The sequence below is a fragment of the Triticum urartu genome, chromosome 4 (genome assembly GCF_003073215.2).
Source record: "Triticum urartu cultivar G1812 chromosome 4, Tu2.1, whole genome shotgun sequence".
Classification (NCBI taxonomy): Eukaryota; Viridiplantae; Streptophyta; class Magnoliopsida; order Poales; family Poaceae; genus Triticum; species Triticum urartu.
Genome location: NC_053025.1, coordinates 67,785,668 through 67,804,676, shown reverse-complemented (window position 1 = coordinate 67,804,676; position 19,009 = coordinate 67,785,668). Strand labels below are relative to the sequence as shown.

The 19,009-nt window shown below is 46.7% G+C and overlaps 2 protein-coding genes across 2 annotated transcripts; both read left to right on the top strand.

Moving 5' to 3' along the window:
• Window positions 1-9,986: 9,986 nt before the first annotated feature.
• Window positions 9,987-12,180, top strand: LOC125550714. The gene has a single exon (XM_048713784.1). The coding sequence runs from the start codon at window positions 10,120-10,122 to the stop codon at window positions 11,941-11,943; it is 1,824 nt and encodes a 607-aa protein (XP_048569741.1). The 5' UTR covers window positions 9,987-10,119; the 3' UTR covers window positions 11,944-12,180.
• Window positions 12,181-13,151: 971 nt separating this feature from the next.
• On the top strand, window positions 13,152-18,006 carry LOC125550713 (hemolysin A). Its single transcript, XM_048713783.1, has 9 exons — window positions 13,152-13,424; window positions 13,685-13,772; window positions 14,257-14,336; window positions 15,549-15,651; window positions 15,756-15,912; window positions 16,040-16,168; window positions 16,728-16,814; window positions 16,928-16,972; window positions 17,299-18,006. Exons 1-9 carry the CDS (start codon window positions 13,394-13,396, stop codon window positions 17,551-17,553), a joined length of 975 nt encoding a protein of 324 aa, XP_048569740.1. The 5' UTR covers window positions 13,152-13,393; the 3' UTR covers window positions 17,554-18,006.
• Window positions 18,007-19,009: the final 1,003 nt, after the last annotated feature.

The window sequence follows — 19,009 nt, the reverse complement described above, 5'->3', positions numbered from 1 at the left end:
GGGGATTTGATGATCCATTACTTCATCTGTGAAGCATAGTGGGTGTGTGGCACCTCTGTATTGGGCTATATCACGACGCAGCTCAAACGAGCTTTGTCTACTGTGTTCGGCCCGGCCGGATTTACTGTATCCGGAGTGACGATTACCGTCTCGTGCCGTGGGGTGCCCACGCGATCCGTAGATCGATCTTGTTTGCCTTGCCTTGTCCTCCAATATATCTCGCAGGTCTGGCGCATTTTCCCGTGCCTTGGTATTTTTTGAGCGGCGCTGGGGTGCGGCTTGAGTGGAGGGCCGAGAGGCCTCTCTGTCGCGGCCACGGGGTGGCCGGTCGGCCGCATCATGCACTGGTGATGTAGGTTTAGGTGCTTCCTCCTCTAATCGGGGTAGCAACCTGCGCTTTGGGTAGATCTATGAGGGGCGTTCGAGTTCATACTCTTCGGCCGCAAGGACTTCAGTTCATCTGTCGGATAGCAAATCTTGATCAGCTCTAAGCTGTTGCTTTTTTTCTTGAGACTGCTGGCCGTGGCCATAAACCTGCGTTTGAAACGCTCTTGTTCGACAGGATCCTCCGGCACGACAAATTCGTCATCGTCGAGGCTTGCCTCGTCTTCGGAGGGAGGCATATAATTATCGTCCTCGACCTCTCTGTCTGCCGCTCTCTCATGAGGGCTGGCTTCTCCATCCTCCTGTGCTGAATCTTGCTGGAGGTGGTTGTCTTCGGCACTGTCCGGGGTGTTATTATCTCCCGTGCCGGAATCACCGTTTTTGCTTTGGCGGGATTTAGAGCGGCGCCGCTGACGCCGGCGCTTAGGCTGCTTCTTGGAGGGGTCATCCTCCTCTGTTCCATCGCCATTGCCTTCTTTTGGGGTGTCCACCATGTATATATCATACGACGAGGTGGCTTTCCAGTGCCCTATAGGCGCTGGTTCTTGATCGTCTCCTCCATCGGCGTCCATACCGTCGATGTCTTCGGAGTCGACGTCGAGCATGTCGGTTAAATCATCGACAGTGGCTACGAAGTGGGTGGTGGGTGGGCTTTGAATTTCTTCATCATCCGCATCCCAACCTTGCTGACCATAGTCCGGCCAGGGCTCTCCTGATAAAGAGAGAGACTTTAGTGAATTCAGAATATCGCCGAAGGGCGAGTGCTGAAAGATGTCCGCGGCGGTGAACTCCATGATCGGCGCCCAATCGGGTTCGATCGGTAGGGGCGCGGAGGGCTCGGAGTCTGGAGAGGAGTCCGGCTCCTTGGAGTCATGGGATTCGCAGAGAATAGGGCTGGTGTTCGGCTCGATCGTCATAGAGATTGCAGCCCCCAAGGCGGTGTCCAACCACCCATCCGAATTAAGGGTCGGAGCTGATGCAGGTGCGGCCTCCAGGGCACTGTTCGGCGACAAAAGCTAGATCATGCCCATCGTGATAGTGCGGCGCGCTTGGCTGTGGCTCGAATCCGTCGAAGATCAAGTCTCCGTGGAGGTCGGCCATGTAGCTCAAACTTCCAAATCTGACTTGATGGCTAGGGGCGTAGCTTTCGATCTGCTCCAGATGGCCAAGCGAATTGGCCCGCAGTGCAAAGCCGCCGAATACGAAGATCTGTCCAGGGAGAAAGGTCCCACCCTGGATCGCATCGTTGTTAATGATCGGAGAAGCCATCGGGCCTAAAAGTGACGACACAGAGGAACTCTCAATGAAAGCACCAATGTCGGTGTCAAAACCGGCGGATCTCGGGTAGGGGGTCCCGAACTGTGCGTCTAGGCGGATGGTAACAGGAGACAAGGGACACGATGTTTTTACCCAGGTTTGGGCCCTCTCGATGGAGGTAAAACCCTACTCCTGCTTGATTAATATTGATGATATGGGTAGTACAAGAGTAGATCTACCACGAGATCAAGGAGGCTAAACCCTAGAAGCTAGCCTATGGTATGATTGTTGTTCGTCCTACGGACTAAAACCCTCCGGTTTATATAGACACCGGAGAGGGCTAGGGTTACACAGAGTCGGTTACAATGGTAGGAGATCTACATATCCGTATCGCCAAGGAACGGGAAGAAGTCTTCAATCTTGTATCTTCATAGTCCAGGAGTCCGGCCGAAGGTATAGTCCGGCTATCCAGACACCCCCTAATCCAGGAATCCCTCACATACCCTCAGCCCCAAGGGAGAACTACTCCCTCCTCGTCATGGAGAGCACCGGGATGATGAAGATGGACACCGGAGAAGGATTGCCCCCTTTGGCAGGGTGCCGGAACGGGTCTAGATTGGTTTTTGGTGGGTACGGAGGCTTCTGGCGGCGGAACTCCCGATCTAATCTCTGTTTTGGAAGTTTTAGGTTACGTAGGTATATATGGGTGCAGGAGGTACGTCGGTGGAGCTACGGGGGACCCATGAGGCAGGGGGCGCGCCCTAGGGGGGTGGGCGTGCCCCCCACCCTCGTGAGCACCTCCCGTATCTTCTGACGTGGGGTCCAAGTCCATCAGGTGGGTTTCCTTCCAAAAATAACTTCTCTAGTTGATTTCGTTCCGTTTCGACTCCGTCTGATATTCCTTTTCTTCGAAACACTGAAATAGGCATAAATCAGCAAATATGGGTTGGGCCTCCGGTTAATTGGTTAGTCCCAAAAATAATATAAAAGTGGATAATAAAGCCCAATATTGCCCAAAATAGTAGATAATATAGCATGGAGAAATCAAAAATTATAGATATGTTGGAGACGTATCAAGCATCCCCAAGCTTAATTCCTGCTCGTCCTCGAGTAGGTAAATGATAAAAAGATAATTTTTGATGTGGAATGCTAGTTGGCATAATTTCAATGTAATTCTTCTTAATTGTGGCATGAATATTCAGATCCATAAGATTCAAGACAAAAGTTTAATATTGACATAAAAACAATAATACTTCAAGCATACTAACAAAGCAATCATGTCTTCTCAAAATAACATGGCCAAAGAAAGCTATCCCTACAAAATCATATAGTCTGGCTATGTTCCATCTTCACCACACAAAATATTTAAATCATGCACAACCCCGATGACAAGCCAAGCAATTGTTTCATACTTTTGATGTTCTCAAACTTTTTCAATCTTCACGCAATACATGAGCGTGAGCCATGGACATAGCACTATTGGTGGAATAGAATGGTGGTTGTGGAGAAGACAAAAAGGAGAAGATAGTCTCACATCAACTAGGCGTATCAATGGGCTATGGAGATGCCCATCAATAGATATCAATGTGAGTGAGTAGGGATTGCCATGCAACGGATGCACTAGAGCTATAAGTATATGAAAGCTCAACAAAAGAAACTAAGTGGGTGTGCATCCAACTTGCTTGCTCATGAAGACCTAGGGAAATTTGAGGAAGCCCATCATTGGAATATACAAGCCAAGTTCTATAATGAAATATTCCCACTAGTATATGAATGTGACAACATAGGAGACTCTCTATCATGAAGATCATGGTGCTACTTTGAAGCACAAGTGTGGTAAAAGGGTAGTAGCATTGCCCCTTCTCTCTTTTTCTCTCATTTTTTTATTTTTTTTATTTGGGCCTTTCTCTTTTTTTATGGCCTCTTTTTTTCTCTTTTTTTTATTTGGGCTTCTTTGGCCTCTTTTTATTTATTTATTTATTTTTTCGTCCGGAGTCTCATCCCGACTTGTGGGGGAATCATAGTCTCCATCATCCTTTCCTCACTAGGACAATTCTCTAATAATGATGATCATCACACTTTTATTTTTCTTACAACTCAACAATTACAACTCGATACTTAGAAAAAAAATATGACTCTATGTGAATGCCTCCGACGGTGTACCGGGATGTGCAATGATGCATGAGTGACATGTATGAAAGAATTATGAACGGTGGCTTTGCCACAAATACGATGTCAACTACATGATCATGCAAAGCAATATGACAATGATGGAACGTGTCATAATTAACGAAACGGTGGAAAGTTGCATGGCAATATATCTCGGAATGGCTATGGAAATGCCATAATAGGTAGGTATGGTGGCTGTTTTGAGGAAGGTATATGGTGGGTGTATGATACTGCGAAAGGCTTCTGGCGGCGGAACTCCCGATCTAATCTCTGTTCTGGAAGTTTTAGGTTACGTAGGTATATATGGGTGCAGGAGGTACATCAGTGGAGCTACGGGGGCCCCACGAGGCAGGGGGCGCGCGCCCTAGGGGGGTGGGCGCGCCCCCCACCCTCGTGAGCACCTCCCGTATCTTCTGACGTGGGGTCCAAGTCCATCAGGTGGGTTTCCTTCCAAAAATAACTTCTCCAGTAGATTTCGTTCCGTTTCGACTCCGTCTGATATTCCTTTTCTTTGAAACACTGAAATAGGCATAAAACAGCAAATCTGGGCTGGGCCTCCGGTTAATAGGTTAGTCCCAAAAATAATATAAAAGTGGATAATAAAGCCCAATATTGCCCAAAACAGTAGATAATATAGAATGGAGCAATCAAAAATTATAGATACGTTGGAGACGTATCAATAGACATGAGTTGTCATTTGATTAACGGGATCACATCATTGGAGAATGATGTGATTGACTTGACCCATCCGTTAGCTTAGCATGATGATCATTTAGTTTGTTGCTATTCCTTTCTCCATAACTTATACATGTTCCTATGACTATGAGATCATGCAACTCCCGAATACCGGAGGAACACTTAGTGTGCTATCAAATGTCACAACGTAACTGGGTGACTATAAAGATGCTCTACAGGTGTCTCCGATGGTGTTTGTTGAGTTGGCATAGATCAAGATTAGGATTTGTCACTCCGAGTATCGGAGAGGTATCTCTGGGCCCTCTCGGTAATGCACATCACTATAAGCCTTGCAAGCAATGTAACTAATCCGTTAGTTATGGGATGATGCATTACAGAAACGAGTAAAGAGACTTGCCGATAATGAGATTGAACTAGGTATTGAGATACCGACGATCGAATCTCAGGCAAATAACATACCGATGACAAAGGGTACAACATATATCGTTATGCGATTTGACCGATAAAGATCTTTGCAGAATATGTGGGAGCCAATATGAACATGTAGGTTCCGCTATTGGTTATTGACCGGAGACGTGTCTCAGTCATGTCTACATAGTTCCCAAACCCGTAGGTTCCACACGCTTAACGTTCGGTGACGATCGGTATTATGAGTTTATGTGTTTTGATGTACCGAAGATAGTTCGGAGTCCCGGATGTGATCACGGACATGACGAGGAGTCTCAAAATGGTCGAGACATAAAGATTGATATATTGGACGGCTATATTCGGACACCGGAAATGTTACGGGTGATTTCGGAGAAAACCGTAGTGCCGGAGGGTTACCGTAACACCCCCCCCCCCCCCCCCCCCCCCCCCCCCCCCCCCCCCCCCGCGGAACTAATGGGCGACATGGGCCTTAGTGGAGGGAGAGAGGGCCGACCAAGATAGGGCCATGCGCCCCTCCCCCTCTAGTCCGAATTGGACTAGGGAAGGGGGCGGCGCCCCCCTTTCCTTCTCCCTTCTCCTCTCTTTCCTTCCCCTTCCTCCTCCTAGTTGGAATAGGAAAGGGGGAGTCCTTCTCCTACTAGGAGGAGGACTCCTCCCCTCCTTGGCGCGCCCCAAGGGCCGGCCGGCCTCCCCCCTTGCTCCTTTATATATGGGGGCATGGGGGCACCCTAGAACACACAAGTTGATCATTGATCCCTTAACCATGTGCGGTGCCGCCCTCCACCATAATCCACCTCGGTCATATCGTTGCAGTGCTTAGGTGAAGCCCTGTTCTGGTAGCTTCATCATCACCGTCATCACGCCATCATGCTGACGAAACTCTCCCTCGACACTCAGCTGGATCTAGAGTTCATGGGACGTCACCGAGCTGAACGTGTGCAGATCGGGGAGGTGTCGTACTTTCGGTACTAGGATCGGTCGGATCGTGAAGACGTACGACTACATCAACCGCGTTGTCGTAACGCTTCCGCTTATGGTCTACGAGGGTACGTGGACAACACTCTTCCCCTCTCATTGCTATGCATCACCATGATAGATCTTGCATGTGTGTAGGAATATTTTTGAAATTACCGTGTTCCCCAACAGGGGCGCCCCCCCCAAGCCCAATCCGAATTGGGGAGGGGGGCTGGCCCCCCTTTCCTTCTCTCCCTCTTCCCTTTCCTTCCACTCCTAGTTGGACTAGGAAAGGGGGGGAACCTACTCCTAGTCGGCGCACCCCATGGGACTGGCCGGCCCCCTCCTGCAGTCCTTTATATACGGGGGAGGGGGCACCCCATAGACACATAAGTTGATATCTTAGCCGTGTGCGGTGCCCCCCTCCATAGTTTTCCATCTCGGTCATATTGTCGTAATGCTTAGGCAAAGCCCTGCGTTGGTAACTTCATCATCACCGTCAACACGCCATCGTGCTGACAAAACTCTCCCTCGGCCTCAGCTGAATGTAGAGTTTGAGGGACGTCACCGAGCTGAACATGTGCAGATCGCGGAGGTGCCGTGCGTTCGGTACTTGATCGGTTGGATCGCGAAGACGTTCGACTACATCAACCGCGTTACTTAACGCTTCCGCTTTTGGTCTACGAGGGTACGTCGACACACTCTCCCCGCTCGTTGCTATGCTTCTCCTAGATAGATCTTGCGTGATCGTAGGTAAAATTTCAAAATACTACGTTCCCCAACACGGTGCCCCCCTCCACAGTTTTACACCTCGGTCATATTGTAGTAGTGCTTAGGTGAAGCCCTGCGTCGATAACTTCATCATCCCCGTCAACACGCCGTCCTGCTGACGGAACTCACCCTCGGCCCCAGCTGGATCAAGAGTACGAGGGACATCACCGAGCTGAACGTGTGCAGATCGCGGAGGTGCTGTGCGTTTGTTACTTGATCGGTTGGATCGCGAAGACGTTCGACTACATCAACCGCGTTACTAAACGCTTCCGCTTTCGGTCTACGAGGGTACGTGGATACACTCTCCCCGCTCGTTGCTATGCTTCTCCTAGATAAATCTTGCGTGTTCGTAGGATTTTTTTTGAAATACTACGTTCCCCAACACATTCTCAATACAGAATCAATATTGTTAGATGCGTCAAATTTAATTTTCATGTTGTGTTACCTTTAGTATAGTAGATGCTGATATTGTTTGAAAGCAATATAATGTACATAAGTACACATATGTAAAGAAATACTCCCTCCGTCTGAAAAAATCTTTGTCTGAAGTCAAACTTCATAAAGGTTGACCGATTTTATGAAGAAAAACATCAACATGCCCAATACAGAATCAATATCATTAGATGCGTCAAATTTAATTTTCATGTTGTATTAACTTTAGTATAGTAGATGCTGATATTGTTGAAAGCAATATAATGTACATAAGTACACATCTATAAAGAAATACTCCCTCCCTCTGAAGAAAAACTTGTCCATCAAATGAATATATCTAGCACCAAGTTAGTGGTAAATACATCCATTTGAGAGACAAGCTCGAGACAAACTTTTTCGGATGGAGGGAGTACGATATTTTTTTAGATCATTATATATTAGTGGTCTTTTGGATCACACATTTCTTTATGGAGGAAGTATATAATATTAAATACTCATAGGTAAATGGAGTATAGTATTAATGTGAGGAAAATATAGTACAATAATAATTTACTACTAGTACAAATAATCAAAAAATAGTCAATGCGTCGGCATCGGCCCAATCACCGTTACAGCAAATTGAAAGCTTCGAGGACTCAGTTTACGGACGTAGATCTCGACACCCCTCCCCCCTCCTCCCTCCAACGGCTCTCTCCTCCTGTCCAAACCCCGATGACATCGCCTCACTAACCCCATTCCATCCTCCATCGCCGCCGCCCGCCTGCCCACCGCCGTCGCCGCCATGCCCAGGCCATCCTCCAAGACACCCTCCTCCACGTCCCAGCCGAGGAGGGCCTCCCCTTCACCCACCCCTTCCCCGGCCATCGTGCCCAGGCCCAAGAACCCCAGCGCCGTGCCGCCGCAGCCCCCTGTCGGACCTCAACTCCGGGGACGCCTCCGCCGCGCGGGCCAGATGCTTCCGCTTTCGCTTCCTCCTCTCCTCCGCCTCGGGCTCCAAGCCGCGGTGCGCGTCCACCCCGAGGACACCCGCGTCCGGCCTGATGCCCCGGGCGGAGGCCAAGAGGCGCGCGGTGGGCGCTGGCCGCCTGCCGGATCAGGCGTCGAGGGCCAAGGCGGAGCAGTGGCGGGATCGTGAACCCCGGAAGAAGGAGGGACGAGCCGATCGGTTGTCGGATCAGGAGGGTGGAGCCGGAGAAGAAGCAGCAGGGGCTGGCGAGGAGGCAGCAGCAGCAGGAGCACCTCGAGGCCGTGACGCCGAAGAGGAAGGCGAACGCGGGGTCCAACCCGTCCTCTGGAGAGACGCCCCCGAGCAACTTATTCTTCTATTGCATGCAACGATGCACATAAACATGATATCAACAAAGTTTTTTATTTTCTTTTGGCGGCTCGATATCAACAAAGATCTTAAATTTGAATTAAAAATGTTTTATCTCCTAAAGCACCTCTTTCAACTTTAACTTTCTCGTGGCAACATCTTTTAGACTAAATTCCACGTTGGTATGTTTCTACAACTTCTGTTTTTGCTGGTACTTAGATTATTATTACTCATCGAGTTATTAGTTAGTTAGTTGGCGGATTAAATTTACTTAGTTGTATGATTGCGAAAGTCAATATAGCCTAGATGGTCTATGGATATGAATGTGATTTTTATTGTTTCTGTGTTCTTTTACTGCCATGGCATTATGAATAAATATATAAGAAATTTTCTCGCCCAAAATATGACTTGCTTCATGGTACTTTGTTTGAGTTGATACCTCGCCATTATGAAATTAAATGTAATTAATACAATGAATGTTATTTGCAAGATTAATCGTAATTAAAGTTATTTTCAAATTGTTGTGATGCGGTGAATGGAGTACATCATTAATACTCTCCTTGGTCCTTTTTACTCCGCATATGAGATTTGTCTAAAGTCAAACTTCATAAAGGTTGACCAATTTTATGGAGAAAAACATCAACATTCTCAATACAGAATCAATATCATTAGATGCGTCAAATATAATTTTCATGTTGTATTAACTTTAGTATAGTAGATGCTGATATTGTTTGAAAGCAATATAATGTACATAAGTACACATTTGTAAAGAAATACTCCCTCCGTCTGAGAAAAAAACTTTGTCTGAAGTCAAACTTCATAAAAGTTGACCAATTTTTTGGAGAAAAACATCAACATGCCCAATACAGAATCAATATCATTAGATGTGTCAAATTTAATCTTCATGTTGTATTAACTTTAGTATAGTAGAGGCTGATATTGTTGAAAGCAAGATAATGTACATAAGTACACATCTATAAAGAAATACTCTCTCCGTCTTAAAAAAACTTGTCCATCAAATGAATATATCTAACACCAAGTTAGTGCTAGATACATCCATTTAAAAGACAAGCTTGAGACAAACTTTTTCAGACGGAGAGAGTATGAGATTTTTTTTAGATCACTGTATATTAGTGATCTTTTGGATCATACATTTCTTTATGGAGGAAGTATATAATATTAAATACTCGTAGATAAATCATGCGATCCCTTGGAGTATAGTATTAGTGTGAGAATAAGTATAGTACTATCTATCTCTCAGTTTACAAAACGTGCGCGTACTTCTAGGTCGTCAATTTGACCAACCTAATACACGTCATATATTACAAAAAATATACCAATATAAACTTCAGATGTTCTATTTTTAAACAATATAATTTTTGTGTTATATAGTTTATATTAGGGTAATAAAATTGACAACCTAGATATACGCGTAGGACTTATAAACTGAAAGGAGGTAGTACAACAATAATTTACTACTACAACTAATAAAAATAATAATCAATGCGTCGTCATCGGCCCAATCGCCGTTACAGCAAAACAAATTGAATGCTTCGAGGGCTCAGTTTACGGACGCAGATCTCGATACCCCTCCCCCCTCTCCTCCAACGGCTCTCTCCTCCTGTCCAAACCCCGATGACATCGCCCCATTAACCACATTCCATCCCCCCTCGCCGCCGCGCGCCCTGCCCACCGCCGTCCTCGCCGCCGCCATGCCCAGGCCATCCTCCAAGGCACCCTCCTCCACGTCCCAGCCGAGGAGGGCCTCCCCTTCGCCCACCCCTTCCCCGGCCACCGCGCCCAGGCCCAAGAACCCCGGCGCCGCGGCGCAGCGCCGCCGCAGCCCCCTGTCGGACCTCAACTCCGGGGACGCCTCCGCCGCGCGGGCCGGATGCTTCCGCTTCCTCCTCTCCTCCGCCTCGGGCTCCAAGCCGCTGTGCGCGTCCACCCCGAGGACCCCCGCGTCCGGCCCGGCGCCCCGGGCGGAGGCCAAGAGGCGCGTGGCGGCCGCTGGCCATCTGCCGGATCAGGAGTCGAGGGCCAAGGCGGAGCAGGGGCCGGATCGTGACCCCAGAAGACGGAGGGACGAGCCGATCGGTTGTCGGATCAGGAGGGTGGAGCCGGAGAAGAAGCAGCAGGGGCGGGCGAGGAGGCAGCAGCAGCAGGAGGATCACCTCGAGGCCCTGACGCCGGAGAGGAAGGCGGACGCGGGGTCCAATCCGTCCTCCGGAGCGACGCCCCCGATCCACGCTTCGATCTCGCCGGAGGTGCTGGCCGGCGGCGCCGCGACGCCGGCGTGCTTCGCGGCCGGGCACCACGTCGTGCCAGGCGTCCGCGACCGGCGCAAATGCCGGGCGAGGGGCATCCTTGACATCGCCGGCGAGGGCACCAGCGAGGAGCTCGACTGTGAGCCGTCCCGGGCGTCGATCCACTGGCTGTCCTCGCCATCGGGCGAGGCCGGTACGTGTTCGACGAAATGCGGAAAGGAGGCGTCAGTCATCTGGCTGTCATCTCCACGCGATGAAGGTGCCACGTGTTTGTTCGACGACGAGATCTTCCTGCCCAAATGCTCATCGGAGGACGCATTCTGGGAACTCTTCCCGGGGCTGTTGGGTTCGCCGGTCCTTGGAGGTCTGCTGGATTTTGACACGCCGGCGTCGGAATTGTCCGAAACGACACCATCGTCCGGATTCCTTCCGGTGCAGAGGACACCGAGCACTGGTGACAGCATTAGCCCCTTCTCGCTTATTGTGAAGAGGGCATCATCGCATTCCTCTAGGCTAAGCTCCTTGTGTGCCCAGCGAGGACTGGGCAGCAGCTATGGCAACGATTCGGCAACAGATCCGACACGGATCTCTGGCGAGTCATGGTCTGAAAATGGCAGCACAGGCAAGTGCTCAGGGTTAGCGAGGGTTAGCAGTCGCCCACTAACGAGGATGGACCCAGTGGTAGAATGCCTCGAGATGATGAGTTTGTCCCCAAGGCCCGGGGATGCTGATTATGATCAAAATGATGAAGATGGTGCCCTGCCTGCTACATTGCCTGAGCTCAGCTTCCAGTTTGCTGGTGCTTCGACACCTCTGGAATCCATAGACCTGAGCTCTTTCAAGAGATCTCCTTGTGACACAGAATTGAAGGGGAAGGAGGCAAGTTTCCGGAAGCCGGCATCAACCGAGGCTCGGATATCTTGGCGAGAAGGGCTAGTCAGCAGAATATTTGATATGGGTGATCTGGATTGCTGCCAATGGTTGTCTGATGATGAAGATGGACCACTTATCCCGGGCAATGTCGAGGCGTTGCCCGATACAGCTTTGCAGCCAGGCAGTGCTTGTTGCCTGCAGGAGGATAGCAAGCAATCTGGCTTCGGCTCCGTCGAGTTTGGTTGCAGTGACGGTGGATTAAATTATGACAGTAGCAAGGCCACTCCAAACCCTGTTCAAGTGGCAGAGTCTATGAGAGCAGAAGGATTCGAGCTCGTCTCGTCCGATGACTCGGATTGGACTCTCTTGTACAAGAATGGCTTGTTTGAAACATGAGGTTAGAGGGTTATATCCTTGTTCAGATGTTGTGTACTACTAGTTAGTTTATGTCAGGAGGAAGCACATGATTTTGGGATCTTGTGTTTGCCCCTCCCAGCCTTGTATACTTATTTTCAAGATATGAGTTCATCTTTATCTTTTTTCGGCAGCGCATGTAAATATTATTGTTGGCAGATGAACATTTGTTTCTGGAATATAATCACTCCTGGTTCATTTTAGAACCCAGTGAGCTCACAGTTCAGAGTAACATGAGTATGGGCGTATGGCAGCAGCCACTGGCTGGGTGGCATTCGACATGTAATTCTTCTGAACAAGTACGCATCAGAAAGCAGTAATCTGGAGTTTACGGTGTTCTGATATTCTGATATTCTTGGAAGAACATCACAGTCCTTCATAAACTTGTTTCTCTAAAATTCAGTATCTGCGGATATTCTTGGAAGAACATCAGAGTCCTTCATAAACTTGTTTGTCTAAAATTCAGTATCTGCGGATATTCTTGGAAGAACTTCACAATCCTTCATAAACTTGTTTGTCTAAAATTCAGTATCTGCGTCCTTGAGGTTCTTGGAAGAACACACCCACACGGCATGGTTTGTTCTCTTGACAGGCATGCATTGGGTCCTGAGGCGCCTTGAGGTTTCTTCCATTGGTTTCATTTCTGAAAGAAACCTGAAGTTTGCTCCTACCCAGTTCAGTTCCATATAAAATGAAAGGGTTTGTCCTGTGATTTTTTTTATTGAGTTGGGGTTCGTCCTACTCGCAAAACAAAAAAAAAGAGTTGGGGGTTCGTCCTGTGATGATGTGCAGAAATTGTACGATGATTTGCATATGGTACCCAACAAATTTGGTGAAAATGGAAAATTTTGACCCTTTTCTAAAACTAAAGCAACAAATAAATCGAATCTGCACAAAATTCATGAAATTACCCTTTTACACGACGCCCCGGGCTGGGGTGCCATGCTCCTGGCCTGAGGCGCCATACTTGATTGGCGCGGCAGCTACCTCGACAAAAGGGTCAATGCCATCTAGAATGACATTTCAGGTTCAGGCGTCATGAAAAAAAAGGTCATTCTGTGAAAATATTTTCAGATCCGGTTCATTTCGTGCCGAGTTTCAGAAAAGGGTAATTGCGGGTGCGGACTGCGGACGGCCGGCCCTGACGTAGGTGCGCCAGCGTTGCACCTGCACTGCTGCGATGACTGCAGCCGACGCACCGTGGCATGCATCAATACGAGCGTGCGCGGCTGCCGTAGGTGCGGTGGGAACAAGAGAGCGTGCGCTTCGCCGTCCCGCTGCCACGTGGGCCCCGCCAAACCAGCATCAAACCCTATCCCACTCCTTTGGTCTTGGCGGCTTTGGCGCTTTGCATCTCTCCCAGCCCCAGTCGTCGTCGGCGCGGCCGCAGAATCCGAGATTAGGGTCCGCGGTCGAGAAGAAGGAGGCGGCGATGATGGCCTGCCGGCTACGGCTCCACCAGCGTAGGAGCTCCCCTCCCCCTCCTGAATCTTCTTCTCTATCCTTTTTCTTTTCCTTTTTTCGTTTTGCATACACCAGACCAGAGCTCCGCCGCCGCAATGTTTTGCCCGTCTTCTTCGTTTGCTGCCTTCCATGAAATTTCTCTGTATTCATGAAGTTAGAGCACCCATCCCTCAAATATTACTTGAGCTGTTGCAAATGTTTCTTCTGGGGAGTATATCGTTCCGTCGTTTAATCAACCAGGTGCTCTTTTCTTCCACAGTTAGGCTGGTTGGAGTCCGGCCGACCTGCTGCTTTCCGTCCAGGAACTTGGCGGCTGTCAAATCCCAGAAAATCCAGCCCCCAAAGAAGTAAGCTCCCAGCTTTTCTATGTTTTTCCTCCTTATTTCAAGATTTCTCATTTCAGTGCTAGGGAATAACTGCCAGTGCCTTGTAGATTGATTAACAGTTGGCAATGGTATCATGTGTGGTACTGGTGTATGCCTCATTCATGTTCCTTATCTCTGTTCTTGTCTAGGATGATTGATTGTGATGCTAGTATATTCGGAACATCAATAATAAGCACGCCGTTGCAGCAACATTTTCATACTAGATTGCAAGGTGGGTATGTAGTAATACAATAAGATACACCAGTTTCAGCCTGTAGTTACTCTTGTGTCATTTATTACCTGGCAACTTCATTTTCGCATCTTATTGATGTGATGGTTATCTCAGTTTATTCATATATAAGAGGGATGCAGTTATGGTACAAATGGGTGTCGGTAGGATGATGATCTTCAATCTCTTTGGAATATATTGTTCAACTATTATATATTTTTTGTTCTTCTCACTCAGGAAAAAGCGATTGGATGAGGCGTGCCTTGAGAGGTATCAACAATACAGTAGAACGTACATCCAGTCATGGATTCTTCAGGGTTAGTTTTCCCACACAATTTTCTTGTGCATTTGAATCTTCATAACCTACACTTACATACTTGCATAAATTAATTGGGTACTTTACGTTTTAATAACCTATGCTTCAAGAAGCAAACTCAGAGCATGCCATATAAACCGAAACATATGGCATGCTATTAGCTTCTCATGCTGAACGAAATCTGGAAAGAATGAGCCTGGCCCTTGTGAATGGCTACTCTTGCTCATATATTGGTGAAACTAGATTAGCAAACACCGAAAGAAAAGGTGCACTTCTGAAACGAAGGTAGATTTGACTTGTTTGTGCACTGGTCTAAATGGTGAGTTGCAACATCACTGGTGCACAGGAGGCTTGCGTTTTGGTTCAAGCCGAACGGCATGAACAAGAAAAAAAACGTCACAGGAGGCTTGCGTGTTGGTTCAAGCCGAGCGGCATGCTCGAGAAAAAAAAACGTGAAATAGCCATGATGCACCTGAAACACTGTCTTCTTGATGTCCGGCAGGTGTGTATGAACGGGATTATACCTGTGGCCATTAAACTCATCAAGGAGTTCGTCCGCCATGGGCATCGGGATTTTGTCCTTGACAATTATGTCGTTGAGTGCTACATAAATACGGATGTCCATGACTCATTGTTGCTTCTTGACAATATGGACCAAGTAAAGCTCCGAGTTGCCATGGTGTTTGATGCTTTGCATAGCATGTTGTCGCACTGACTTTGAATCTCATCCTCCTGGACGGTTAGCAGCATGGTTCTTTACAGAGGACTAACAAACCAAATATCTTATCTCTAATTGGCTTAAGGCCCAGGCTAAGGATACCTTATCTCTAACTGACAACTTCCTAATTTGAATGGTACTATTCCTAACTTTAAGATGACAGGGATTATATCCCTTAATTGGAGCCAACTAGGGCTTCCTTATTCCTTCTGCTAGTAAAAACTATGCCTTATTAGCCATCTAGTCGTCTGTCTCCTGCATGTCTACATTGGTATCGCCTCTAGTGTGTTAATATAGGTTTTGTTGAATTGGTTGGGCGAAAGTTCAAATTCGCGGCACTTGAACTTCTCTATTGCATTAGGTTATATACTTGTATGTGCTTCTCATGCTACTGCCACATTTGATATGTGCAAGCAATTTCTGGAATTATTTAGGCACTTACCCTTTCAGATGTGACCTTTTAACCTTATATACTCAACCTTGTGAATGCTCTAGGTAAGGTCCATGTAAACGGAAGGGTTGTGAACAAAGCTGGAACACAAGTATCTGACAAGTCAGTCATAGAAATCAAGGCTGAAATCCCGAAATATGTATGTAGGTGATGCTCTAAATAATTAGCTTTATATTTAGGTTCATTATCCTATAAAAATGTAATAGCAGCATCAGGTTCATAATCGTATCATTTGTTGTGACCTAATTCAGGGCTGGGCATAAGCTTGAGGCAGCTATCAAAGAATTTGGAGTTGACTGTGATGGAAAGATAGCCCTTGATTCAGGGCTGTCTACAGGTGGTTTTACCGACTGTTTACTTCAGCATGGGGCATCACATGTGTACGGTGTTGATGTTGGCTATGGACAGGTTACATTACTCATTGAGATGTCCATTTTTTATCCAGCTCCTCTGCTTTATTTTGTCAGTGAGTTTGGTTGCTACCTATTCGAGCAGCATAACTATTTAAATCTCAATATGCTCTACTTATTTTCAGGTGGCTGAAAAAATTCGTGTGCATGAAAATGTCTCAGTAATTGAACGTACAAACTTGAGACATCTTACTAAGCTGCCACAACTGGTTGACCTGGTGACGTTGGACCTATCATTCATCTCAATTCTTGTGGTATGATTTGCTGTGCACATGGTTATGATACATTTACAGTGGCCTTATCATATGCTCGTAATTCACTACAGTTAATGAAGGAGTGCGCTAGGCTGTTTCTGATTTGTTGCTCTGTTCCTTAATTGTGCTTCTATGCATGAGATTACCTTTTGATATGCTTTCTCCACATGGTTAGTGTGATGTAAATCAGCATGCTGTAAAATCAAGTTCATGTGACGCAACCCAATCAACTGATAGAGGACCAGCTTAATTGTGTTGGTGTATGCATTGTAGCTGTAAGGTTTTAGTTTGCATTTAGGGACACTAGTTCAGCTTCACTGATCAAAATAGTAAAATGCATGCATTAGGAAGAAGGCGGTTCTGTGGTAAACTGGTAATAACGAGGTGTACACCCCTTTGCAATTCTTTTTGTGCCGTTTTTTACGTTCTTCGGTATTGTGCTTCTGTTTTTCATGCTCTCCAATATTTTGCATGCGTAAGGGCCTTCACTGTCAGCTTAAAGAAATTACTGTAACACACATGTTGTCCAGTATTTAGTTATACTATCTGTGGATTCTAGGTTATGCCTGCAGTGGTCAAAGTAATGAAGACAGACTCAACATTGATAACACTTATCAAACCTCAGTTTGAAGCTCGTAGATCTCAGGTATAAAACAAGTTTCCTCTTAGGTTTCTTAATAACTTTTCAGTTGATCATCATATGGAAAAGTACAGTAATACTGATGCACAAGCCACCGTATCTGTTTTTATCCTGTTCAGGTAGGAAAAGGTGGGATTATTCGAGACCCTCTGGTTCATAAGGAGGTAAGAAATTGATATTTTTCTTTCTGGTTTACTTCTGTTGCGTATCCTGTTTGTGCCTTACTAATGGCATTGAGCTTTTCATGGATTATTTGTCATTCCTTTTTGTGATTTCCCCTTGGCCAAGGCTACCACAAATCTTCTGCTTGATTACGATGGATTCCTGTTTTTCTCCCTTGAAATCCACCAGCAAATAGTACACTTCCAAATAAGAAAAACTTCGCCTTGGAATATCGGACTATCCTGAGATAGGATCCCATGCGTGTAGTGTTTGTTTGTTGTTTTCTTTTACCTGAAGTAGACCAACCTATTCAATCGATTCATTACAGGTGTTAGATAGGATAATTTCAGGCGTTGAGCAGTTTGGATTTCGCAATGGGGGCTGGATCAAGTCTCCGCTGAAGGGCGCAGAAGGGAACACAGAGTTTCTTGCCTGCTTTGAGAGGATCCCAATGCCAGAGCCACACACTGAGGCAGAAGCAGGGGCAGAGGCAGAGGCGGCGGCGCAGGCGGAGGCAGAGCCAGAGGCAGTGGTTGAAGCACAGGCACAGGCAGAGGCAGAGCCAGAGCCAGAGGAAACATGATTCTTATTATTATGTCCACGGCATGGCAAGTTTTTTTTAGAGAATAGCTGGAGAATCCTGAAGTAGACCAAGGAAGTTATAAGAGATTAGCATGCTGTGATATGAGAGATCCTCAATCAAGTTATACCGAGATTTTTTTGCATATGCTGTTGCGAAGCTCAAAAATTGCATTCTGCAAGACCGACAAAGGAGATTCAGACATGACAGGCAGGTACTCAGTTGTATACAAAATGGAAATGGAATGAAACAATTAGCTCCAGTGTTTTATTTTTATTTTTATTTTATATCTTAGCATAGCATACGGGATGTGCTCCCTGTGCACCGAGAAGGTAGAACACAGTTCCGCTTACAGTCTTGTACCTTTTGTGATTTTGCTACGAAGGCGAATACATTCACCGCAGTTCGTTCCACTGATCTGACGAAGCGATTTGAACTGGAAAATGTTCAAGATGATGTGCAACCTCTCTCTGCTGCTATTTCCTTTTATTTTCATTTTCTATCTGTGCAGGTGGGTTGTCTGTTGTGTCCAACCTACAAGGTTCATCGAGTAGTTAAGAGTATTATTATCATTGGAAATTTGTTACCGACCCTTGTTTCCACTGTAAGTGCGTGGAGAATCTATGTCCTCAGAAACTTCTCTGAAACAGGATAGCGTTGAATTCTTAACGGATTGTGTGATCTCCTCATGCTATGACAAGTCACATTTTCGTATATTGCTGCACCTGTAAACTGACCTGAAAAGGTTCTTGGATCTCCTTTCCAGCAGTGGGTCTAAATTCAGTGTTGGAATGGCAACAAAACATTGCATTTGCATGGGTTCCTAGTCTAAATGCAGGCAATAGAGTGTGATTAAGCACCAAAGTATGTTCCGTTCTTGGAGAACAAGAATCAGATGCATAGAAAATGCAGAGAGATCTGTGCCAGACAGACAGATCCACATGAGCCCCCAGAAATCTAGCTAGTTCCAGGAAGATTCCTTTGCATGATAGTACGACTTGAGAAATAGTACTAGTCTCATCTGCACTTCAAATGATAGATTGCATTGTAGGCTGCTACCATCTCCAAGGTCAACGAGTAGGATAAGTATTGGGCTAGCATTGGACTGGTAAAAAAATGGTTTCACTGCATGCAAGCCAAAACATTTTTTTCTTCCGGATAATCAAGAAGTTAACTGATTCAGTTAACTCTCTTTCCAGATATGAGAATTATCACAAGTTTGGCTATTGGGCTTGGCTGACTTACATTGTTTTTCCCTTTGAGTTTAACACAAACATAGAACATCTGAACAATCACCCCCCCCCCCCCCCCCCCCCCCCCCCCTCTCTCTCTTTTTTCATATATGGCTTTTTTCTCTTTGCGGGGAACCTTCATATATGGGTATACAAACTAATGGACTTCCATTAACTGAGTAGTCCACTTGCCATTGGCCAGACAACGTAGCATTATAATAGGGCTT